This window comes from Pleurodeles waltl, chromosome 6, assembly GCF_031143425.1.
Source record: "Pleurodeles waltl isolate 20211129_DDA chromosome 6, aPleWal1.hap1.20221129, whole genome shotgun sequence".
In the NCBI taxonomy this organism is placed as follows: Eukaryota; Metazoa; Chordata; class Amphibia; order Caudata; family Salamandridae; genus Pleurodeles; species Pleurodeles waltl.
The window spans coordinates 1198594872-1198621969 of NC_090445.1; the positions used below are offsets into that span (position 1 = coordinate 1198594872).

The following is a 27098-nucleotide window of genomic DNA, read 5'->3' on the forward strand; positions in this document are numbered from 1 at the left end:
ACGTGTTGAGATGTGTTAAGTGAAAAGGGGATGGCAACAACATGCTTGGTGCTACTTGACACTCTTAAGGTGCTGACTGAGTGTATGCCCGTAGATGGGGCCCTTTATCTGCAGCTGATAACTGAATGCTGTACTCAGACGCTGCACTATTAGTAGTAGTAGTGTGTGCAAAGAAGAGTTTTCAAACACTACATTTTTTTTCACGTCTTTACTGCAGCTAGACATGCTATAAACATTGCACATATGTATTATATATTTTGTGTACAATGATGAATTGTAAAATCTGCACTATTAATACTGTTCACCAGAGACTGAAGGCCGAAATAGGAGTCTAGTGAGCACAGCAGTAGTAACAAAGTTGAGAATACACGTCAAAAATGCAGTTAACTACCTTCGGCATGGACTGGTGAAAAAGACCCACAATGTTTATTAATGTAATGACAGGCAGAGACAGTAAAGCATGCACCATTTGCACCTTATGTAAACACACAGACAGAGCAAGAAGCACTACATGGATGTCTGCCAGCATGCCTAAAACCATAAACTATACAGCTATCTCTCACGCTATCACACTGCGTCTCATATCACGGTAACCACACCCTAATGGTTATCACGCTTTTCAATACAACACTTCCCATATAGGATCAACAAACACCTGGAGGACCCTGCTAACCCCAAAACAAAGAACCTTGTGGCAGTTGAAAAACCTCAAACTCATCCAAGCGAGTGGAAGGCCCCACTCATGCCGCCTGACATCTATTGGACCCCATCGTCCCCTGCTTGCGCAAAACTACAGTGAACAAGCCCACACCCATCACATAGTACGACCATGCCTTCATCAGTTTCACAAGACCCGTCCCTCACCACTGAAGAAATGCCAAAAATCCTCATAATGGGGTTGGAACAAGGTCTCTGAAGAATTCTGGAACTTAGAGCACCTACACTATTGACTGCAACACCTCAACAACCTCCCGAGATCCATCTACAACTTAAATGCCTGGACAATCTTCTGGGCAGACATCAGGGCCCCACTCGAGACCACCAGAACCACACCATAAACCAGCTAGTACACAGAAGAGTTCCAACTTACCAAGCACCACTACAAGAATTAGGAACATGGGTGGAGACAAATCTAAGGCGACACAGACCAGAGCAACAATAGATTCGCCGTCAGATAATGACACCCACTAATCACAGCAAAACACTCAGCCCTCACCAAGCCCATTGAAAGCAGCCCTAAAAACTACCAAAGAAGCCTTGGCCATCGTGAACATTTTTAACTCTCAAGCAGCTAGCTCCAACAGTGCCACTACCTTACAAGACCTCTACACCCAGCTGTCCATCTTCTCCAACAGCAGGATCTCCAACATCTACAAGATCATCAAGCCCAAACCACAGCAAACATGCGCTTCATACACTCCAGAGCACCATCGGTCCCCTGCCCTCATCACGTATTCACTGCAGGACTGACACCTTCAGCTCAGCCCTGACTCAAACACCAAAGCCACCTTCCTGGATGCCTTGAAACACGCCATTTCTCCCTCTCCTGATGACACCCTCAGCTACCCCTAAGCACTAGCCAACTACCGTTCCATCTCCCCGATAACCTTCCCAGCGAAGGTCATGAATAAACTTACAGCCAGCCAACTCAACAACAACCTCCTTGACACCACCCAATCCGGCTTCAGACCCAACCACAGCAATGAAAGCACCCTTATCGCCACCACGGACAACATCTGACTGACTATGGAGGAGGAGGAGACACGGTTCCCTTCATCATTCTGGATCTACCCGCCACCTTCAATAGTCTTCTACCCCATCCTCATTCAACACCTACACAATCATCAGCAGCATTCAGGGAGCAGAGACACCTCAACCACCGCCAAACTCCTCTGCGGAGGACCACAAGGATCTTTGCTAAGTTCCACAATGCTCAACGCCTAAATGGCCCTAATCCGCAGAATCATTATTACCCACACAGGCGTGTGCAATTTAATAAAATATCTACTTGTCCTTGGGACAGGTTGCTTCTTAAATATACTTGTCCTCTTAAAAAAATTTAAAAAATCTACTTGGCCCTTTGGTGCCATGTAGTGTGGCGATACATTATGGCAGCAATCTCAATATTCAAGAGCTCTGATAATAGCCTCTCTAATTATGCCAGGGCTGCTACTACTACAGTAGGGCTTGAATGTTTGAAATTTCAATCCCTACTATAGCAATTTCCTTATTTTGTCACCTTTCCGCAGATCTACATACTGGGGCTGACGGATGCAGTAAGCAGTAGTTACAGGGCTGGAATGCCTTTGAATCTGCAAACCTACTAACTTACATGTTTTAAGGATTCTCACCAGCTCTTCCTTATTCTTTTCGCATAATGAGAAAGGTGGGAAATTTGCTCCAGACAATGGCAGAAGAAGTTCTTTCAGGGTAGGGAAAAAAGTGGTTGGAGGCAAAGTAAACTTGTAAATGTTCAATAGATTTTCACATGAGTCAGTCTATACACACACACGTTTGTGCTAAAATACAGTTCACAAATATTTTCTAGGAGTAAGATTTCATGGTCCTTTCTGTAATTTATTGTGACTTCATGAAAGCCACAAATTCAAAGACATTTATCATAGGAGCACTTTTGTGACTTTCTTTAGGAATTGGGTCTCTAATTAGGTCTGACGCTAGCAAAGACATTTTGCTTTTATTAAACTTCTATTTCGCTCTCTGTCTATCGGCTAGCTTTACAGTGAGTGATCACATTCTGCTCTTCGACAAGGAGCAGATTGGCACACAAAGTAGTTTTGATCAGTGCCAGGAACTATTGTCGTAATTCATGACATAACGAAACTAGAGGGGGCACCCCAGCAAAAAACATGGAGGGCACCCCCTTTGTACTCAGTCTGGGCATGTGCTGTGCAGAGGGGGCACCCTGGAGGGGGTCTGTGGGGCCTTTGTTGCGCCAGTGGTGGCAATGTGTGCTTTTTAAGACCAAAAACATGTTTTTTCCTTTTTGCCATTGTTTGTTACAATGGCGAGGTTCGGCAGCTCCCACAATAAAGTTCTACAAAAAGCCCTGTCAAAACAAAAACAGGCATTGACAAAACCCACAAAAAAAAAAAAAAAAAAAAAAAAAGACTGGCTTTGCCAGTACTTGTTTATTTTCATGCGTCAATAATCCTGTTGAAAATGGTTACAGTGATTTTCCATTAGGAATATTTTTTGGAAATACTGGCATGCATCAAAACATTTTACTAAATGATCCTTCAAAGAAATGGCACCTACATTTTCATAGTAGAAAAACTCCCACCCCCCCTTGCAATTTTTTCTGAAATTTTATTTAGAAGGCAAAGAAGCATCACTCCTGCTTACAAGCTTCTGCAAACATTTGCATCTAATCAGAGAGCCTTCTAGGAGCCTTATACTTATTACACATTGTTAAACTTTGCTAACGTGTATAAACTTATCTTCCTTTGTTTTTTTCTTGAAGCAGTCAGTAGAGCAGTGGGACCTCAAAATGTTAATTTACAACGCTCATCCTAATAATGAAAGACTTTTCATTATTGAACCATAAATATGAGTTAAAACAGCATTAACATTTGGAGACATTACCTCAACTGCAGACAGTTCCCTTTTCTGTAAATTGACAGCCAAAGCGTTTATGCTGCAGGGGGTTAGGTCTACTTGTCCCAAGGAAAAAAAACATGAAAACTTGTTGCCCTTGACCCCAAACAACATGTCCTGGGCCTCCGGCGATAGGAATTCCACATCCCTGCCACAGAATCAATGTTCCATCCTATGCAGATTACATGTAACTTACCCTCTACCTCTCTGACAAATCAGACATCCAGACCAACCTCTCCATCCTGCATGCCCGAAAGACGCGAGATGAATCAAAACCTACTGCCTCACGCCTAAAACAAACAGGACGAAGTAGTCATCTTTGGTAACAACAGCTTGCTATGGGACCAACTTGGTGGAATGCTGACCTCGAACCCACACCCAACTAACTACCAACATGAAGAATCTCTGAAAAGTAGTCAACAGCCAGCTTGCTGTGACAGTCTCAGGTGATCTCATTTTCCACACCACCAAGATGCTCAATACGTTTTTCAAGTGGCTTCCCTTCAACATTAGCAAAATCGTCATTCTGGAAGGAATTAATCAACTCCCAACTTAACAGAAGACTCCAGATCATGCAGAACCCACCTCTCATACTTTCACCCCTGCACTCAACATATCACCATGCACCTCCAAAACTTCCACTAGCTCCTAATGCGCAAATGGGCACTAAATGTGGATTCTTGATGCTATATTTGCCAATGCAACGGATTATGGTTGGATCAGCTAAAACAGAAGGTTTTGGAGTTACATTCGCGCAGACCAAAACTGTAAATAAAAAAAATAAGAAAAAAAAAATAAAAAAAAAAATGTAAAAAGTGCCTTAACAGCCCACAGATTCATTTTTGAACCATCATTTCAGCACGTGGTTAATTGCAAGAATCCTTGAGGCAATATGTTGATTTCTTCAATCAATTGCACAGGAATAAAAAATAAAAAAAATATGCAAAAGACACTAAGGATTTTCTACAGAAATTGTCAACTTTAAAGTTGGAGATACTTCAACAAGTTTGCTTGGCTACTGTAGATGTTAATTCCTTGTACACATCAATTCCGCATAGATTATATAGTGATAGAGGCAGTAGAGTAGAAATTAAGAAAATATTAAATTGGCACAAATGAAGTGTTTACTGGAATTATTACATTACTCCAGTTATTTCTAATGGAATATATTTTACATACACATTGTAATTTCCTACAAAAAGCAGGTACCTCTATGGGGTTTAAGGGGGCACCCCCATCTAAGCTAATAAATGTATGGTAAAATCTGAAGAATACATTTACGACAACGAGCATTGAGAACAAATTGGATACAGAATTTACCATTTATAGACAATATTTTCATCTCATGGAAAGGTTCTTTATCTGCATTGGAAGAAAATATTCCAGACTGGACGTCCTAACATTGTACCATTAAATTCACACAAAATAGGTAACAGATCACACTGTTGGATGTTATGGTGAATACTAATCAGGCAACAATGTGGAAAAAAAATATATACTTACATGTAGATATAATAATGCAGTACATTACACTTTTTTTTTCACCTTGATTGTTTAAACATGCATTTCTCTTACTCTGTTTATTTGAAAATAATTTAGTCTCAGTAATATTTGCATACACAGGGAAAAAACAAGGACAGATTTAGAGCTTGAGTAAAACCAGAAAACATAGCAAAATCAGTGGAAAGAGCCCAAAATATTGAGTGCAAAATTGTTCAATGTAATAAAGGACACAGTCGAGCAAAGATTCAGTTAAGTCTACATTTTCAACAATGAGTTTCAAAATCAAAAGAATCATTATGTATGTATATATACATATACACACACACACACACACATATATACATATACACAGACACACACACACACACAACTGGAGATTCTACAGTCACAAAAAGATTTTGGAGACCTATTTAAAGAAAAAAAGATGTCTTTCAATAGGACTCCAGGGGCAACGCATCTCCCTGCAGACAGCCTCGAGGCCTCGGCACCAGGCATCTCTTGGCCATCCTCTTTACATTTGAGGCTTCCAGGTCTTCAAGTGCCACAGGTAGTTGCTGATGGGGTGTGTAATTCCAACACCAGACACCCAGGATATATTGTTTGATGCAAAGGAAAACAGGTTTCCATGCTTATGTTGTCCTAGGGATAAGTTGCCCCAGCTCCCTGTAGCACAATCCCCTTTGGCTGCCAGCTTACAGTATACCACAATATGGATCAGGGAAGGGCAGTGTTTGCAGTTAATATGTGTCCGTATGTTAATGCTATTCAAACTTGTATTTAGGGTTCATTAATGCAAAGCCTTTATTATTAGGTTGAGCACTCTAACGCAATGTTGTAACCTCGGACTGCACAGTGGTCCCCAGCATAAAAATGTGTACACATGTTTGCAAAGTTTAACAAAATGAGTTATGTAAAACACTCCCAGAATGCTTTGATGCAAATATTTGCAAAAGTTTGAAAGCAAGATTGATAAACCATGTTTACACACAAAAAATAAAAAAAATAAAAAAAAAACACACAACTAGGACAAAAAAAAATGTGCTAATCTACTGTGGAACTGTAGATACTGTTTCTTTCAAGCATCTTCTAAAATGTGTTAATGCATGCTCGTATTTCCAAAATATTCAGAATGAAAGGGAAAAATATATATATATATATATATATATATATATATATATATATATATATATATATATTTTCAGTGCAACCAGTTTTAACACGATTATGGTAAGCACGAAAAAATAAACTATCATTGACAAAGCCAACAGGTCGGACATTTGTGGTCAGTCTTTTGGTTTTGCCAATGTGTGTCTTGTTATGTTATTGTCTAACTTTACTGTTGTGGGAGCTGCCGGGTTCGCCATTGTAACAAATTGTGGCAAAAAACAATATTTTTTTCATCTCAAAAAGGCACACATTGCCCCTGTAGTCTCTGGCACTAAACAAAACTACTTTGTTTTCTGATATGCTCCTCCTGAAAGAGCAGAATGTTGTCACTCATACTGAAGCCAGTCTACAGATAGATGGAGACAGACAAATGTAATAAAAACAAAAAGGACTTGGTTAACTTCAGACCAAATTAGGGACCCAATTCTTAAATAAAGACACCCATGATATATGCCCTTGCGTTAGTGCAGACTTACAGTTTTCATGAACTCACAGTAATTTACAAAATATTGTGAGCTGCATTTTAGTACAAGCAACTATGCAAGTGTAGATTTGCTCATTCAAAAAATCTGTTGATTACAAGTTCACTTTCCCTCCAACCAGTTTCTTCCCCAACTGTGGAAGAAGTTTTATTTCTGCCCTCGTCAGAAGTAAAATTTCCAACCTTTCAAAATGATATTGCTGCCTTAATTTATTGCCGAAGTACCAAAGGAACAAGTGTTTTTTTTTTTTTTTTTTTTTTTAAAGCAGAAAAAAAAAAAAAAAAAAAAGGAAAAAAAAAAAAAGTAGATTGAAGTAACCTGTCCCATTGACAAGTAGATATTTTACTAAATTCCACAGCCCTGGGAACAGCCACTGGATTTGGAGGATTTTCAACAGGCAGGTGTAGATGAAGGTCTGGACTTTGTTGGTGGAGGTCACGGTCATCCTCAAAGTTTCTGCTCCAGACACAAAGACCAATTATGAATTTAATTTTGGTTTGCAGATTTAGGTCCTTGGAGGTACAGGTTTTCTTTAGCTGAATGAAGGAAGACCTTGCTTTGCAGGTTCCTGCCTTGACATCGGCATCTGTCTACCATGCCTACCTATGACACTACCCAGGTGGGTGAAGGCCTCAACCTCTCCTAGTGCATCACCTGCAAGAATGACAGTAGTTATGCTGACCGCGTTAACCTTCAGGATCTTGGTTTTCCCCCTGTGGATGCTGAGGCAAAGTTGTGGTGATGTGGCTGCCACATGGTCGATTTCTCTTGAATCTGCAGATGGATACGAGAGAGTAGGGGCAGGTCATCTGCAAAGTCCAGTTCTTCGAGCTACACCAAGGACCCTCTGGATCGCATTTTTCCCTCCATGCTGTGGATACCTTCTTGATCCAGTCTATGTCTAGCATGAAGAGAAATAGTGAGAGCCAACAACTCTGGCTGCCTACGGTCCTGACTTGGAAGGCTACATGGATTATCTTGAAGGTCATTCTCTCTTAAGAATTCCTGAAGATCATTACAAGTTTATCTGCCACATCGTAGAAGTGAAGGGGCTTGTACAGGATTTCTGTCCATGCTGTTGAATGTCTCCTCATAGTCGAAGTTGACATGGGCAGGGGTGTGAGTTCCATTCCACTGACTGCTCAATGATCACGTGCAGCATTTCAATACGGTTTGCGCGGAATCTGGCTTTGCCAAATCCAGTTTGCTAGTCTCGCAACTGAGCATCGACTTATGCCTTCATCCTGTTCAGGGTGACTACGCAAGCTATGGAGGGTAACTCCTCTATCAGCCCAAGGCAAAGTGTTCAATAGTTATCCAGGTTACCTTTCTTGGGGATTCTGATGAGATATTCCTCCTTCGAGTCTGACTGCACCTTTTCCTCTTCCAGATCCTTCCAAATCTGCGATAGACAATGTCTATTTTTCAATAACTGCCTTCAGTGCCGCTTCAGGTATGTTATCAAGTTCTGCTGCCTTTCCATTTCTTAGATGTCTGTTGAATCACAGAACATAAGAGTTTGAGCTTTAACAGGAAATTCAGTATTGCCACCTATTGGCAAGATGGGGGGGGGGGGGGGGGGGGGAGAGACACTTTGCATCTCAATTTTCAGGTGTTTAAATCATTTCTCTTCTCACTGAAAGCTGACAACAACAAAAGATTGCTTTAGCATGAAATAATATGGATAAAACTATTGAATAGCTGACAGCAGAGCTGATGGTGGGTGCAGACGCAGGTGCTGATGAGCGAGGGGCAGAGGATCGCGAGGCTGCAGCAGCGGCTTTTCACTGCTCTGGGCCCCATAACACTCAGGCAGTGTACCGGGCAGAGTTGGTTGAGCCTGGTAGAACAATTAGCCGAATATCAGCACGCATACCGGCACAGTGGGATGCAGGGAGCACCAATAATTGCAGAACGAGTGTGGCTGGGACGGACAATGCTGCCAAACGCCCAAAAATGCTGCAGCAGAGCCTACAGGCTAGGAGTGCTGTGTGTCCCAGGAACTGGAACCGTGGAGAAACCAGGAGTGCCGGGAGAACTGGATGAGAGTGGATGGTGTAGGTAAAGTAGGGGAGTGATGTTATACCATCCCCTCACCGACCTGTGAGGCCCAACGGACTTAAAGGCTGCAGCACCTATGAGAGGTGCGGCGCTAATCCTCTAAGGGTATAGTAAGGGCTGCAGCGCTCCTCACCTCCCCCACTACGGTGAATAGACGGAAGGTGGGAGTATGTGAGAGGTGGAAAATCGCGGTCTGTGCCACTAGGATCTGCCTAACAGGATTGTGTAATAAGGATTTAAAGGAGGCACTGTGGCCTGAAAGCTGAGAAGAACAGTGGCCAGTGCAATAGGTTAGGACAGGCTGGTGTGGCACGCGTGGCTGAGACATTAGAGCCGGTGCAGCGCGATAGAGGCCAGACTAAGTTCTGGTGCTGTGGTTAGAGTACAGTTGGGAAAATGACACTGAAAAAACATACTAACCACGAGCGCTAGACAAATTTCCAAGGCGCTCAATGAGTATATAACAGATTAATCATGGGATAACCTAAAGCAAAGGGTTCCGGTTGGAAGGAACATAAGACTACTGTCCTTCCTTGTGGATCAATGCCTAAAGGATCTGATCTTACTCCTGCCTCACCCCTGCTAGCTGGTGATTCTAGAGAGGCTGATCTCTGGCTTTCCAACAGGTTGATAACTAGCTTCTACCACAAGGTGGGCCAAAGGTGGACAAGGCATTTTCTCTGCAGCAGACCATTGAGCAGAACAGCAAGCAGACCAATACGCAAATAGAGCCAGAATTCCAGTTTGAGAAAAGGGATGCTGCTCTGGCTCAGGGACCAGAGCAGGAGCCAACTTTGATAGCCCCGAGGACGGAGGACATTGGTGGAGAATCCTACGTAAGATGCTCAGAGGCAGCGAGATAACTGCTGAGTGCCAAAACTGATTTGGCTGGGTCATCCATGGTAGTGCAGGCAGACGGTTAAGTTCATAGGAAACCCTGCCACAAACTGCTTCGGAGACCCCAAGGAAGGAGAGTGAAACTAGAGGGCAACAGGGAAGGAAGGGTCAAGAATCTTTGCTGGAACTCTTATACCATGAGCGACAGTGTTGAACATATGACAGCAAATAATGAACTTGGGGTCCGGGTCAACTGTACCCCCAAGGGGAACAGTGATTACTTTAATGACAGCGCCCTGATTTTTTTGGGACTACACGCTGCCGGATGTACCCTGCAGCCTAATAGCTAAATCTAGACCTTTTGGCCCATCTAAGGTTTTGGTGGCTGCTGAAGATAATCCTGAGGCCTCGGTGGGGGCCATGTTTGGCCTCAAATCCGCAATTAACACCTCTTCCCCCAGTGGAGGGTTCTGTTCGAATGACCCTATCAGCATAATTCTGCTTGCTAGTCTGCAATGAACAATCCTGCACCCACAGAGACCTTGCAAGGTTTTATAATCTCCGAGGCTTTGACTGCATTAAATAATGTCCTAGTCTCGATCCTTGCACTTATGGAGAAATTTCTCGGGGGGACGGGGCACACTGAATCATTAATAACCCCGATACTATAGGCCCTAGTCCCTGGTGAGCGTCAAGCTCCGCCTTCACAGATCCCCTGGAATGCTAGTTATATTTTACAAGGAGCGCTAAGCAGATACAAACTGCAGATTCCATATCAGATCAAATTGGGAGTATATTACAGATTAATACAAGTATGACTCCTCATAGTGGTGAAGGCACCCATGCACATAGAGAGGGTGCCGGGCTCTCTGCAGTAGAGGGGGGCAGCCCCCCTGAAGACAAGTACAAGCCGAGTGCCAGGGAAAACAAATCAATTTGGTAATTAAAGGAGCTACCAGCTAGCGTCATGGAATGCAAAAGGAGAGACTCTGTATCCCAGAATATAGCCCCGGTTGATATAGGGGCAACTTCGAACAAGAAGGGATGTGCCAAAGAAAAGGGGAAGCGGGCTACACCATTTCCAGTTTATTCTCTTAAATGGTTATTCTCCAGCAACAAGAACAGCACAGACAGCATAGAGAGGGGGCTAGCTTCAGCTCCCAGCCATTAGGTCACAGTAAATGAGGAGAATAAAGGGTAGTAGAAATCCAGCTGCCCTCCTGTACGATAACATATCTGCGCCAGGTGCCAATTGCAAGGGATTAGTGGAACCCTTACAACCTTCTCAAACCCATCTATGCGAGAATATCCCGAATTGGGGGGGGGGCGGGGGGGGCGAGGAAATAGGTGCAGTGGAAGACGTTCACCCAAAAAAAACAAAAAAAAAAAAAAAACAGTAAAGACAAGGAAGCACAGGAACAAAAAGAACGACTCTACAAAAGGGAAAAAGGTTGGCAAGGAAGGTTTCAAGGAAGGCAGCTAAGATTGGCAGTTCTCCTCCCTGCCCCCACGAGATGGTGATAGCCCAAGTCGAACAACCTGAACAGGAGGTACTATGCATTCCAGGAGCATTGAGGGACTTCCAGGGGCTGAACCCGGATGCTCCGCCATCTACAGAGTCTTCAGGATTTAGTCATAGAAATCGTCCAGACGCCAGTGACTTATATTGCAATAAAATTGATTGCCCTAGTGATGTCGCGCCAGGGAGAAGATACGGCGAGCAAAGCTTGGAATTCATTGATCTCTTCCCTGACGTTAGCTTAAGCCACCCCTTAAATAGGTCTAGACTATTAAGCCTCTTCTAAGCTGTTCCTGAGCTAAGAGTTCTTGTGATGTGAAATTAGTCAAACTGGGATAAAAGCAGCAGTGGCTTGATTATGGCAGGAGGTGCTCCCACCCTATTAATTTTCAAGGTGATCCTACTATCTCATGCCCCTCTGCCCTGGTTGAGTTTACTTTGCCAGGTATAGCTAGACGGATTCTCAAATCATGCGGATTGTTTCCACATAATAGGGGTCGATGTGCTGCCCTGTTCTATTGTCAACCAACAGAAAATCAAGGAGCACGAGGTGTATGGGAGCAGGGCAGACGAGTTAAGGGAGGATAGCCCCAATAGGCGTGGTATTGCACAATGGCGAAATAGGAAGAGCTCTGTAGCTGAGGGTAGCAGAGTGCAAGGACCATTACCACCTACAAAAATAGCAGACAAATCTGGATTCTAAGCCATGATGTGGTGGATAAAGGGCCCAAATGTGACAATTGGTCTTGGGTAGCGGCTGTAATTGCTGGTGATGCAGGAGCATCCCCTAGAGCAAGAACTGATTGATTGCCAAAGGAACCCTCTTTTTATTCAGCCACTTCCTCTGCATGACCCCCGCCTCCCCTGGATATTGTCTATCTACAATTTGGAGGGGGGCTGCTTGCGATTACCGTCCTGGAATAGAGCAGGTTTAGCTAGCAAACTGGAAGACAAGGGCTGGACACAATATGTCAGTTTGCATGATATTTGCTGCTTCCAAGAAACGTGGGCTATTGAAGGGCTATGTATTGATGGGTTTCTGGGTTATGATATACTGGCCATTTGGGCAGGGAAGGGTCACCCCTCGTGGGGTATCTCAATATGGGTGTCATGCGAGCTAGAGTGTAAAGTAGAGCAAGTTGATGTATCACTTCAGAGGGCCTCCGCTAATCTCCAGCACTTGAGACTTACGTCAGATTTTAATAAGGGGGGGTGGGGGGGTAACTGATATCTTGAATCTATATATTCCACAAGGGTGGTCTTTGGGGGTCCAAGCACTCTGGAGAGAGTACTCCATATATATCAAAAAGGTTAAAGGAAGTATGGCGGATAGCAAAGATATCCAGGGCTGTGTAGGTGGTAGGAGTGCGATACTGGTTTGTGGTGACTTTAACTCATCAGCCTGTGACGTTAATAATAGCTGTGCGATCTTTTTGGAAGATCGCAGTATGGCAGACCCCAGAGACAGCTATGAGTCGCTTTAAGTCTACAAAAAAAAAAGCTGAGGCTTTTACTGAACAAGGGTCTCCGTTTTGTCAATGCGCGCTGCCAAAGCAACTTTTAATAATGGCAAATTGACTTTGATCACTGATTATGTTATTATTAACATGGAAGCAGGGTCATCCATTTTAGACATGGTCGTGGTCAACAGAGTAGAAAGCAATCATAATCCACTTGTCCTCATTAGGAGGGTGGACGCTCTTGGGCTAGGGATTACAACAGGACAGGTCCTGGGCTGCACAGCAAGGAGATCGTTTTGTCCAATTGCAGAAGAATACAATGGGATGTTGAGAAGTATTGACAGGGTCTCCCACAGTTAGAACCCATAATAGCCTGCCATGGGCAATCCATCATAGGCGCCTAGACCAACGACAGTCCTTACACTGGCTGTCTATGACCAAATGACAAAGAAGTTGGGAGTCTTGTGGTCTAAGCCAGTACGGACTAAGCCAGTTGGTATTACTAGAAAAGGGCAACTAGGATTTAAGAATGGTTTGACAAGGAGTGCGCAAAGGCAAAAAGAGAAGTCTTGGTTGCCCTAACACAGCACCACAACAGCTTGGCTAGCGAAGGGGAAATTTAAAGAATACAGAAGAAATTATAAGTGTTTGCTAGCAACAAAGAAACGGCTGTACCAAAATGCAATGTGGGCTGAACTTAGAGCAAGCACAATACCACCAAATTCTGGGAACTTGTAGCTAGAGTGGGGAAGGGGACAGTGAATGTTGTTGAAACCCATATTAACCCAGCTGCCTGGGCTCATCATTTTAGCACATTGTATAGAACTTGTGTGGTTGACCCCCCTGGCTTCCAGAAGGGCTAGGTGCCCCTTTTACCACCACCACCAGCGAAATAGGAATTTTAATCCCAGAAGTGAGTAGAGCATTTGGTGCACTGGAGAAGAATAAGGCCCCGGGCCATGATATGGTCTCACTAGACCTTTATCATGAGGCACCTTACTTCTGGGCTAAAATACTTACCAAGGTGTTCAATGCTGCCCTTCAGGGCAATGCAGTACTGCAGTCCTGGCGCTCTGCTATCACTGCTCCGATTTATAAGAAAGGCGACAGAAGCTGCACCATTATCAGCCGATTTCCCTACTAGATGGAGCTGGGAAGGTCTTAGGGAAAGTTTTACTTAATCGTTTACAGGGGTGGGCTGACGCCCATGGTGTGATGACAGAGGTACAAGCAGGCTTTCGGCATCAGGCGGGAACTATCGACCATATGATCTCACAGTAGTCAGGAGGTCCTCTCTGTATTTGGTCTTTAAAGATCTGAAAACTGCTTTCGACTCAGTAGACAGGGGCAAATTGTGGAAGTCCTTGATGGATCCAGGGGTTGATGGCCCCCTAGTGAAAGCTAGCAGCATTGCACGTAGATAACACGGCCAGAGTCAAATATGAGATGGGTGGGGGGAGTACAGACCCCTTCCAGGTACAAAAAGGTGTACGGTAGGGCTGTGTGCTGGCTCAACTACTTTTTAGCCTTTTCTTGAATGATGCAGCTGATTAACTTTTTGGAAAACAGCTAGACATCCCTGTTGTTCCTAGGAGGGTCCCAATATTACTCTTCGCAGATGATGCAGTACTTATGGCACACACTGAGAACGCGGCCCATAGACTACTCGCCCGTTTCGTTAAATATTGTGAGGAAAAATCGTTAACTATTAATTGTGTGAAGACCATGGGGATGACCATGCGACCTTCCCCCAGTCTCAGGCGGAAGCTAGCCATCAACCACACACCAACTGAGGGTGCTAGCAAGCAGCATGGCAATATTAAAGTTTGAGGATAAAATTGGAGCAAGAAACATTAGTATAATCTTGGAAATATATGCCCAGAAAGCAGTTGCTGAAGCACTTTATGGAGCAGAACTCTGGGGATACGCGGATACAAGTGCTACAGACAGCCGAAAATAATTTTTGGAGATTCCTACTGGGGATAGGGCCAGGTACACTCCTGAAGCCTCCCTTGGCAGAGCTCAACTGGGAGCCAATATCGGAATTAACAGCCCTAAGGCCAATACTATATTGGGTGAGGTTAGCCCGCAATCCTAGGGCAGTGGTGTACCTAGAAACACTTGAAGAGGCCACTGCGTGGGGTGGTCTAGGAGGGCGCACATGGGGAACTCATGTTAAAGGTACCCTAGCTAACCTCTGGTTGGAGGCGCTCTAGGAGGGTCCGGGCGCAATCTGACAGGATACTGCAGGTAAGGTAGAAGAGCGATACCAGGAATGTAGTAAGAGGAGGTTGTATCAGGGACTTAGGCCTGATTCGATCATAAGCTATTACTTTACTAATATTTATGAGCCAACCCCCCCGTTTCCCCCCCCCCCCCCCCCAGTTTACGTGGATCTGTTGCACCCTGAATAGAAGAGGTCCCTTTATATTAAATTTAGACTGGGTGTATAGCCCCTAAGAGGCTATATGGCATGCATGCATAGGCTGGCGGCAGGACTGGAGTACTGTGATTGTTGCCCTGGGAAGATAAACAATGTGGCTCACTTCATCCTGTTTTGCAAGAAATTTGACGTAGCAAGGTGCAGATGGCTTCACCCTCTTTTTAAGTCTAAAGGAGTAAATTGTTTTAAAACTAAACTAGCACTTTGCACAAGACCGGCTAACATTAACAAACACAACTTGATCGCCTCATATATATGGGTCGCTTGGCCCTGGGTGCGAGAGTTACCAACTAAACTAGGGCTAATCCGACCAGTAGATCTATTGGATCCACAAGATCTATAGGGTTATAGTTGCTGCTGTGAGACACCTTTTTCTTACATAAATGATATATTTATTACTTTTTCAATATATAATATTTTTAACATTAAGATGCATCAAAACCACTGCTGCTAATATTACCCATCATGAGTACTGGGCACTTCACTCTTCCTGAGGCCCTTTGAACAGGATGTTATGGCCTACTTCACCTTGTATTGTAAAAAAAAAAAAAATCCTGTAGCAAGCTGTAGTTTGCTGCTCCACCTTTTTAAAGGAGTAAATTGCACTAAAACTGCACTAGCACTTGCATAAGGCTGGCTAATATTAACGAATATGGCATGGTATCAAAATTATGGCTGTTAATATTAATCATTGTGATCATTCACATTCCATTCTTCCAAGGCCCCTTTGTATAGGATGCTATCGCCTGGAAATGTTCCACCCCCCAGATTTAATAGGGTGGGAACTGTATATTATTTACTTGCATGTGTGTATGTTGGTTTTTCACAGGGATTAGGTAGGCCTAGATAAATCTGATCCATTTTTAAAGAATGAACAATGATTTCACGTAATGATGATTTTTATAATTGTATGTTCTATGTTTCTAAGATATTGTAAGGCATGAAGCTGAAACAATTCAAATTAAATTTGAATTTTCTACAGACTATGGGACTAAATGACAGTGTGAAGATGTCATGTTACTTGTGATGTCAAACGTGAGAGCAATACATACGAATCTTTTTAAAGGTGTGGATTATATCAATTACAATTGTCTTAGGTCATCTGGTGGACAAACACATAGAACAATATCTGCTATATAGCACTAAGTTTAGGCACGTACCTGCACACTTTATATGTTTATACATGTAACTTTAGCAAATTTACATCATCAATTTTGAAATGTTAGGACAATAGCAAAATAAGTCTTTTAAGATAGCTGCAATTTAGGCATATTGTGCGGTTGTATATCATGTGACTAATAGTGGAATATCTTCAGTTAATACTGAGCCAATATTTATTGAATGATAAATAGAAAGGTCCATAAATGTACTGGTTTTTATGTGAAAAACATACATGTATTCCTTAAGAGATCTCTTCAGATAATATCTGCACTATGGTGTGAACCACAACTAACCTATACACACACACACACATACAGAACGTATGACTTTTATAGCACATACTGTAAAATGACAAGATGACCCCTAGGGAATGGGTGAATTTACATTTTGCATGCATGTTCTTGACTGGGCATTAAAGAGCTCTGGAGCTACAGCTGAAGGAGGTGAACGTTTCGCACAGTGCCAGTCACTGAAACAAAGAGGTGTTGAGACTATGTGGTCATCCAATCTTTGGCCTCTAAGCATAGCACACTGAGCAATGGTCATTTGTGTACCAATAGTAATTACTGTTTTATGTTAAAGTACATGGAGAAACAGAGCTGTTGAATTATTGATAACTACAGAGGAAATTGTGTTTTTATATGTCAGACAGTAGACGGGTTTAAGACAGCTGGCAAATGGGGAAAAAGACATGTCTAACAAGGTGAAATGATGGTAAAGGGTGAAGGGGAGAACAGGAATGAGACTCCATAGACTGCTACCCATCCCTTTACAATATTTAAATTAATGTCTGTACGTAGCTAAAAAAAATTCAATTCTAATTTTTCACATCTTTGTTGTACGCATTCATCTGGTACTGCTAACAAGCACTGGAAAAGCCAACAAGTCTGGCTTGTTTTAGACACGTTCTTTCCTGTGTGATCTGTGAGGATGAATTAACTCTAATAGTGGCCATCTGACAAGCTTTGTGGAGGGCAAGTTTTTTTTCTTTAAACAAGTTCTTTAAACCACACCCTTAAGTATAACTTACCCACTCCGGCGCACCCACCAACCCCTGCCCCCATCAACTTTTAAATTATGGAACATCCTAATCCGCACTGAAATTACTAGCATCTTCAACACCTCCAACTCCTTGGCAGCCTTTCCGGACAGATGGAAAACAGAGAGGTAAGACTGAAACCCTCTGCTGACCCCAAAAAATATTAACTGACTTCCCCGCTTCCCTACACTGCCAAAAGTACTTGAGAAAGAAAATCAACCAACAACTCACCAAACACCAGGAACAAAACCATCTACTTGATACCTCAATCAGGTTTCCATGCCAGCCAGCAGCACTGAGACTGTGCTGATCGCTGCCACAGACAGATTTCTACTTGACCACAAATAAACTGTGGCCATGATCCTTCTTGACCTCTCTACTGTGTATGCCACTGTCTCACACCACACCCTCAGACAGACTATACAACATCGGCATATGGTAAAACCCCCTCAAGTGAATCGCCTTTTTCCTTACAGGTTGCACATAGAGCATCTGGCTGCCTCCCTTTATCTCGCAACCCAAGGACATCATATGAAGCATAACCTAAGGATCTTCCCTCAGCCCCATCTTGTTTAACATCTAAATGACCACCCTTGCAGATGTTGTCGGATCTCACTGACAACATAATCTCCTACACTGAAGACACTCAACTAATCCTATCACTCAACGAGGACCCCTCCAATGCCAAAACCAACTTCTGCAACACCATGACCAAGTAGCCAACTGGCTGAGACAACTGCAAGACAGAAGTACTGATCTTTTGGGAACAGCACCTCTGCCTGGGATCACAGCTGGTGTCCAGCAGAACACAGACCAACATCCACAACCACAGACTATGCTAGAAAACTAGGCATCACCCTCGACAACAAACTGACCATGAAACAACAAGTCAACGTAGTCACCTCCTCTTGCTTCCACTCCCTTCACATGCTGTAGAGAATCTTTAGATGGATCCCAATCAACAGCACAAAAACCGTCACACAGGTCCTCGTCAACAACTATCTTGACTCAGCAATACTTTCTACGTAGGCATCTCCTCCCAGCTCGACAAGACTCCAGACCATACAGAATGCAGCAGCCAGACTCATTCAGGATCTCCCCAAACAGACCCACATCACCCCCTCCCCTCAGAAACCTCCAATGGCTCCCCATCCAGAGTAGATGCCAGTTCAAGCCCTTGCACACACCTACTGAGCTCTAGACAATCAAGGACCGTTCAAAATCAACCATTCCTGAACTTCCATCTACCCTTAAGACACCTGCGCTTCTCTTGCCCTTGCACACCCTCTTACCCTCGGTCACCTCCTACCCCAAGACCTGGAATGACCCGACACCTCCGCCCAAAGAGCACCATCCCTGGCAGACTTCAGAAAGAAACTCAAGAGCTGGCTGTTTCACAGACACTTGGCACCCTTAGATCCCAGATACCGCTAAGGAGTGATGGTGCTGAACTTTACAAATACAGATTGATTAAACTATAGCTCACGTTTCTTGGATAGGATCCCTAGTCGCCTTAAGACACGACCGTTTTACAGATGTCCCCCCACTTCTCCTTTGTCAAATATCTTAAAACACTGTATTCGGAAATAGTGAAAACGCGATTCAATATACTTTATCGTCTTTTAAAACATCAGTTTAAGAAACATTTGGTTCTGCAGATTTTACGTCACTTTGCAGCAAGTATTTCAAAATATTTTCACAATTTCCTAAAATGTAGAGAGCCTCTACAGTTATAGCTGGTGGAGGTGAAGGGGTGGGGGAGAGAAAAGGCTAGCCTCCCTGTAAAAAGGGTACCACTGATGCTGAACCTCTAGGCAGCAAACTGTTATAACGTAGAGCACTAGTCACCCGAGACTGTACTCAAAATCAGCAACTCTGCACCCAGCCTATGGACACAGAGTCACCGTAGTTTATTCGAGCATAAAAAACAGGCACGGAGCGAAATGCAGAGCAGGCACTGTAAGGCCCCAAAAATACACAGCCCCAGGATAGTCGCCACACCCGTGATTCTGAGAAACACGGGTCAGCGACTCAACCATTAACGCATTACAAAATAATACGCGCCCGTCATCCCGTCCCCACGGTAAGGCTGAAAGGTGAGGAGGCGTGCACAAGGGGCTACTAAAATGCCTCACCTGCGGGTGCACGCGGCTGCTCTACCGGCATAGTGTACCAACAGGATCACGAAAAGAAAAGGCGTAACAGGTTCTCCTGACAACCAAAGCTCAGACTAATACAGACTGTCCGATACCACGTTATTCCAGAGTTGCTGTCTCTTATCACGTCTTGATTTAGCCGCCACGACACACTGCCTCTAAATCGCCAGTGAGGGAGTTTTTTTTTTCGCGAGACTGCTCAGAACTGGCGCGAATTTTTTTTTTTTTTTGGGCTAACTCACGTGTGTCGTAACCATGCCAGACGGTGTGAATCCGCCGACATAGAAAGAGGCCTGCAATGAACACCCTCCACTCCCGGTTAGGCGGCCATCTTGGAGCGGGATGATCTCCTTTTGTTTGGACCAATGATTGAATTTTGACAAGTACCGGTGTGTGACACCGGCATGTAGAAGACGTTTCACTTCAGGAAATATTAGTTTGAAAAAGAAATTGGCAGCACACCAATTTCTAATGACCAACATGTAATTTCCAATATGAAAGAACTAATTATGTTGGTGACAGGTGCATGGAGAAAACGGATTGACACGCCTTTCAAGGCGAAAATGAGGCTGCTGTTGTGTTGCGGATCTTAAGTACACCTCTGAAGGGTGTTAATAGTTATGTTAAATTAAAGTGTTCTTCGTAAAAAAGGGGAGAACAAAACGGTAAACCAAGTACCACTTCGACATGAAAGTATAAATTCAGTGGTATCTCACACCATGGACATAAGAGAACTATTCAGCAACCAAAAAAATTGATTAAATCAGATTAGGGAAGAATGACAGTTCCAGAAGAGATGGCCTGATAAGCCTGTAGTGAACACAAAAACACATGTGAAAAAAGCGATTGTTGCTGTGGGGAAAATTCGTCTCTCAACCCAGATATTTAAACACCTGGTATGCCCCATGGTTCCTATAACACAATGAATTAAGGTAACGTAACGTGAGGTAGAGGTAAATCAGCAAGGCATGACTGCACCTTCAAAGGCCCATTGTTGAATGTCAATAATGTAACCACTATCGTATGCCATGACTAAAAACAACATTATTTGCCCGTAATAAAGAGCATGCCACGCTACGGCATACTATAATGCTTGCGTAATACGACAGACTTCCAGGAATGAAATGTGCTAAATAAAGCAAAAAAGAACGAAGCGTGAGGTAACCAGTAAAGTAAAAATAGCAAACAATGCCAGTACTACGAGGAACAGACTGTCTCGTTAAGCATAGACACCCGGGGCAGGAAGACTCAGAGCGTTATAAAAATAGAAGACTTGTAACCGAAGCATAATCAAACTAGAGACCGAGTTAAAAAGCCGTAAAAACGAAGACCCGAAAAACTCACCTCTAAATGTTAATGCCGTGCCGAGTCAAAACAAAGTTGCAATTGTGCGGGAGACGCCGGTGTGCAGGAATAAATACATATAATAGAAAAGGGACTAACTCAGATGCCAGTTTCAAGTGCTTTGGAAGCGCACTGCTTTTCCCAAAATACCAGCCTACGATTTGCACTACATACATTTTGGTCCAGAAGACAATTCTACTACATACAGCTACACACACTAATTGTATACACGACTGAGAGGATCAGCGCAAGCTTGCAAACAGGCACCGCATGGACATCTATATATATTTGGGTTTATAAAGCGCTTGGATACCCCAACCGGGTTTCTGAGCGCTACCTAAGAGACAAGATGGCAGATAGCATAATTAGAACATGAGGAGTGCCCTACATACTTCCCTCACACGCCTATTCACAGAACATGTATAGCACAGGCAACAGCAGGGCATGTTTCCTTCATACTTGGTAACATAAACGATAACAGCAGTGCAAACATGCTTTGCGCAGAATAGGTACAGCACTTATGGCAGAAGGGCAAGCCTTCCTCACATTCACTCACAGATATGCACACCACAAGCAGAAGCAGGGCAAGCTTGCAAGAAGCAGAGCATGGTCGGCATCAGTTCATTCATTACCCACACCCATAGCTGCCAAGTTTTGATTCTGACTATGTGTGGCATTTCCCTGTTTTTGGTGTATGTGTTACATTTTATTAACAAGTGTGAAACTTTTGTGTGACACTTCATTGCGAGTAGGGCAAAGCAGTTATGTCCATGTTATGCGGTAAATAAAAGAAATAGGCCTGTTTGTGCATTGCAGTAGGATATTTAGGAAAGGATAGTTCCCACTTACAACAATCAAATGGCGATGACTCCAAATTTAGAACTGCCTGATAAGAGTCCTACATAAAGTCTTTGAAACAGTACAATGTCCTAGCCCTTTCAGCATACAAATGAGAAGTTTTGTTTACTCCACCATTACTACTGCGCATTCACCAGGTTAACTTTAATTGTCCAAGTTACAGACAGAAGTAAACAACAAAAATGAACATTTTAGAAACGTTAGTACTGCCATTTGTGACAAATTCAGAAGAGCAATAGACAAATGTAGTTTTGCAAGCCTTGCATACGCAAAACGTCTTTAGTTTTTTCCAATAATCCATGCAGAAAAACAAAAACATTTTAAAGCATGGAATTCTTCATACAAATACTTATCCATGTCTTTCTGATTTGTGTTTCTCGTTCAGGTCTTTAAATCATTTAGCTGAACCATCTTTCATTCATTAAAGCAACTTTTGTAGAAAGGGGAAATTGGAATGGCCATAATGGATGTCTTTGTGTAAACTGTGGGCACAGCATCTTCAGTCACAAGGGACTGTTGGTGGTTCCTCAGCCAGGGCTGGCAATGGTAGCCCCTGAATCAGAGATGAGAGTACACAACCAAGTCACTCTGTCATGCTCTTAAGTCTTTCACTGCATATGTCAAGTGCTGTGTGTCAGGACCCAATCCTAACCCTGATGGGCAGTGCTCTAGACCAGTGCTTCCCAAACATTTTAGATCCACAACCCACTTTTTAGTATGACAAACTTTCACAAACCACCTAGCTTTAATGGAGATGAGGAGGGCAATGTTTTAATGTAACTAAAGCATTATGTGGTAGCGCATTGTAATTCGCTATCTACAGATTGAGTTAGTTTTCTTCTGTCGAAAATGTTTTCATTTCTTTAAAGAATGCATCATCATTGTATAACAGATGGTTGTCCTAAAACACTAAAGGCATCGACCAGGAAGATGCATCTCTTGTGAAATAAGAAAAAATGAATGCAACTTCAATCTCTGAAAATACAGGTCACAGAAGTTTGTTACTGGCAGCTTTTAAAAGCCTCATTCTGTTTAGAGCAGTGTTTCCAAAACTGTGGGTCATGAGTCGATTTTTGGTGGGTCACAAAATTACAAGCAATAAATAAAGATGCCTTTAAATTCTGCATTTATCTTGTCATATTTGCTGCACTTCAAAATCAGAAGTCAAATGTCAGGCTACGTCTTCTGCTGCTTATGTTTTTTAATACGAGGATTGGTGTTTGCAAATTAATTTCACTTTGCAGTCAGATAAAGAAAAATAAGATGAATTATGTGGCAATGTTGCTGGGGTACATGAAGTGTGAAAGGAAGGACTGTAGGATGTCATTTTTGTAACAAACAACAAAATGTAAATACCGGTGAATGAACTGCACATATGCAGAAATTAGAAAAGCAAAAATGACCACTTTTTTGTAATTCTTAAGTGTGCTGGAAAGATTTTAATAGGATTAGAACAATTCAAGATACTTTACTTGGTGATGCAGATATAACAATAATTCACTGAAACCAAGTTTCTACACATTATCATTTGTGCACAATTTACTTTTATTAGTAAAACAGTATGTCTGTGCAAATTTAGTGAATCAATGGAAAATGTGCTGTCTGTAAATTACAAGTTAGACAGGGAAAGAAGGGTTTACTACATTTTGCCCAATGTAACCGTTTTGTGATTGAGGCAGAATGGCCAGAGGAATAGAGCAGTACACAGTTCTACTGTGGGTTAAATGAGAAAATAAAAGATTTGTTATCACAGGTTCCCAACACATCTACTGAATGTGAGTAATTAGTAAAGTTAGTTCTCCAGACTAATCATAGACACAATGAAAGAAAGGCGAGAAAAGGCAGAGTGAGTGTAAGACATTTTAGCGAACACCAGAAAAGACTGATCCCAAACCTGGGTCTGTTACCCAGAACCATTCCAATTTAGAGCTATAGGGCCCCCTTTGACTGAAGATGAATGACGATTTAAGAATCACCTGTGCCTACATTTTGGTTGCAATAAACATATTGTTGTGAAAGAGACCAGAAAGAAAGTAGCCAGGAAACAAGTCTGTCCAGCATTTAAAGCAATCCCAGTGTTGGGTGGTACTTTAGGTATTCCTCCTGATATTGTACAGTTACCAACTTCATATATGTATACTTTTCATATGTTTTTAACTGTATTCTTATTCCTTTGTAAAAGAAAAATAATATATGGTATCTGCATTAGGAAATTCTGGAGCCACAGTAGTATTTAAGGATTGGGGGTGCTCTAAGAAAACAGGGTGGTCTGAAATCAAGAAAGACAAGGTGTGCCACATTAAAATAGTTGATGGTAAATAACCACCCTCTGGATCTATCACTCATTGGTCAGTCTGGTTTACAATGGTGTGTAAGCGTGGTCATCAAGGCGCATTCATTTTGACGTACCTCGATATCAACTTATTTTAGGTTTATCATGGGTAAAACAGAAGAATCCAGACATAGACTGGGAAAACAGAGTTGTGACTTTTACATCAAGTTTCTGTAAATGTGTATGTTTGGCAGGGAAAGTACAGGAACAAGAAGAAAAAATAGTAAACTGCCATAGTGTATCTTCAGAGATCACTGTTACTCACTCACAAGATCTTTCAGACATTCCTTCAAAATACAGGATTATTCTGATATATTTAGTAAGAAGGAAGCAGCACCCATATGATTGTTAGATAGATCTGATACCTGGGTTTCAACTGCCATGTTGTTGCATTTATTCGCTAACTAAAAAAATAAAATAAAAACTATATACATGCATAAATACCTGGATGAGTTTCCTGAGAACGGTCTTATCCAACCATCTAGTTCTTCAGTAAAATGACCTCCTTTCTTTATACCCTAGAAAGGAGGTGATGCCTTGCATACACTACTGTGCACTAAATGTAATCACAGTCAAGTACAGGTACCCTATACCATTAAGTCCTGTCTTACTGGAACAAGTAGAAGGTGCTCAAATATTCACAAAGTTGAATTCGAGAGGGCCTATCGTTTGGTCATAATAAGACAGGATGATGAATTGAAGACTGCCTTTTGGACCACGTTTGGTTTGGTCTCCACAAATTTCACGTCATTTGTAGTGCTTCAACTGCCTTTCAGTTTTTTATCAATTATGTTTTACACAAGTTTTGGAAAGATTTGCCATTGTTTATCTTGATGATATCTTAGTGTACTTCACATCATATCAGGAACATCAGCAACATGAGAGAACAATATTAGAACTGTAATGACAAAATGGTTTTTATGATAAAGCAGAGAAGCGTTGCTTCCATACAGATGAAATTGAATTCCTTGGGTTTATTATGTCTGCCTCATGAATCCAAATGGATACACTGAAAGTTGTGGTTATTTTGACCTGTCCATCTCCCATTTCAGTGAAAGACAAATAAAGATTCCTGAGATTTGCGAATGTTTATTGTCATTTCGTTAATAGATTTTCCTGTCTAGTCACCCTCTTACAGGAACAACCAGGAAGGGAGCTGTGTTGTCCTGGACACCCACCAGAAGAAGAGGTAGCATTTCAAGATTTAAGGAGAACATTCACCACAGCCCATTTACTGAGACATCCCGACACCACTTTTCCTTCTCTGTGGAAACTAATGCATCTGACACAGCTAATGTGGCTATTTGGTCTCAGAGGCACCCTAAAATGGGGAAATTACATCCTATTTCCTAATGTTCTCAGAAATTGAGTATAACCGACTTCAGTTGCACCATTATTGAAAAGGAAAAGTTGACCATTAAGGGGACTTTCAATGAGTAGCCCCAATATTCAATGAGTATTAAGGAACCAGTAACAATGTACACTGATCATCAGAATTTAACCTTCTTGGAATCTGCATGAGCCACGACAGCTAGGCAATTGAAATGGTCACTATTTTTTCAGAATATGAATTCATTTTGACATACAGACCTGGCAAAAAGAATGGGAAGGCATATACCTTGTCACATCTATGGGGAGACAAGAGAACAGTTTCCCCCGTTTCTATCATTGCACCTGAGAAGATTATAGTGCTTACTAGCCAAGATGATGTCTGTGCAGAAATCAAAAGTACACTGGCAGGCAGAACATGCTTGATTTATTGTCACAAGACAAAAATAAGAACTGTGTTATTGTCTTACCGTACTATAAAACTGCCTTTAATTTACCAACTGATTGCTTACGTACCAAGATTTTACAAGAAACTCATGACTCTAGTTTGGCAGGACATAATGGCTTTAAGAAAACCCTTGATCTATTACAATGTACCTATGGATGGAATACCATTGATTATGATGTCATAAAGTATGTCAAAACCTGTGCAATTTGCGAACAAAGAATAAAAAGACAAAGGGGGTCATTCCGACCCTGGCGGTCCATGACCGCCAGGGCCGGGGACCGCGGAAGCACCGCCAACAGGCTGGCGGTGCTTCCTGGGCCATTCTGACCGCGGCAGTAAAGCCGCGGTCAGAAAAGGGCAACCGGCGGTTTCCCGCCGGTTTACCCCTGGCCCAAGGAATCCGCCATGGCGGCGCTGCTTGCAGCACCGCCATGGGGATTCCGACCCCCTTCCCGCCATCCTGGTCCTGGCGGTAAATACCGCCAGGAACAGGATGGCGGGAACGGGTGTCGTGGGGCCCCTGGGGGCCACTGCACTGCCCATGCCACTGGCATGGGCAGTGCAGGGGCCCCCTCACAGGGCCCCATAATGATTTTCAGTGTCTGCAACGCAGACACTGAAAATCGCGACGGGTGCCACTGCACCCGTCGCACACCAGCAACTCCGCCGGCTCCATTCGGAGCCGGCTTCATCGTTGCTGGGGCTTTCCCGCTGGGCCGGCGGGCGGCCTTCTGGCGGTCGCCCGCCGGCCCAGCGGGAAAGTCAGAATGACCGCCGCGGTCATTTGACCGCAGTACGGTCTTTTGGCGGTTCCCGCCAGGCGTGCGGCTTCCGCCGCCCGCCGGGGTCGGAATGACCCCCAAAGTCTAGTGGGTTGCTACAAATAACTGAAATGTCTTCTTTGCCGTGGATAGTGGTTATCACTGATTTTAATATGGACATGCCAGGAGACCAAGATTAGGTCTCTGTGATTCCCCTTGAGAACTGCAAAACATCTACATGCACATTGGCCAAGTCAGGGCTGCACCAGCTGTGTGAATTGTCCCTATCAGAGCTACAACTGATGTGGTGTTCACATTAGCTCGGCTGGGAATGCATCTGCCATGCTGTCTAAATCAGCCTTTTCGGGACTGCACCTGCCTTGACAATCTCACCAGCTTGGTTGGACCTGTTGAATCACAACTCGCTCTTGTATGATGGCGCCAGAGCAATCGATTGCCATTGGAGTAATCCAGGTGAACAGAGGTCAGCTGCATCCCACCTTCTCAGCAGCCTCTGAATGACTCCATTCAATCACCGCAAGCCTTTTCACTAGTCGAGTGCGAAGGACTAAGACACTGAGGG

At 43.1% G+C, this 27098-nt stretch overlaps 1 protein-coding gene across 2 annotated transcripts in view; it reads right to left on the reverse strand.

Moving 5' to 3' along the window:
* Window positions 1–20882, reverse strand: part of HELLS (helicase, lymphoid specific) — a 549822-nt gene extending 528940 nt beyond the window's left edge. The window contains exon 1 of one of the 2 annotated variants that reach the window (XM_069240496.1): window positions 20788–20882. Coding sequence is in view for 1 of the 2 variants with exons in the window: in XM_069240495.1 (XP_069096596.1) it covers window positions 19423–19453 (31 nt within the window). In the remaining variant the exon portion in view is untranslated. Of the gene's footprint in view, window positions 1–19422; window positions 19679–20787 lie in introns of those variants that run through there. The other variant, XM_069240495.1, reaches the window with a different exon arrangement.
* Between the last annotated feature and the right edge of the window lie 6216 nt (window positions 20883–27098).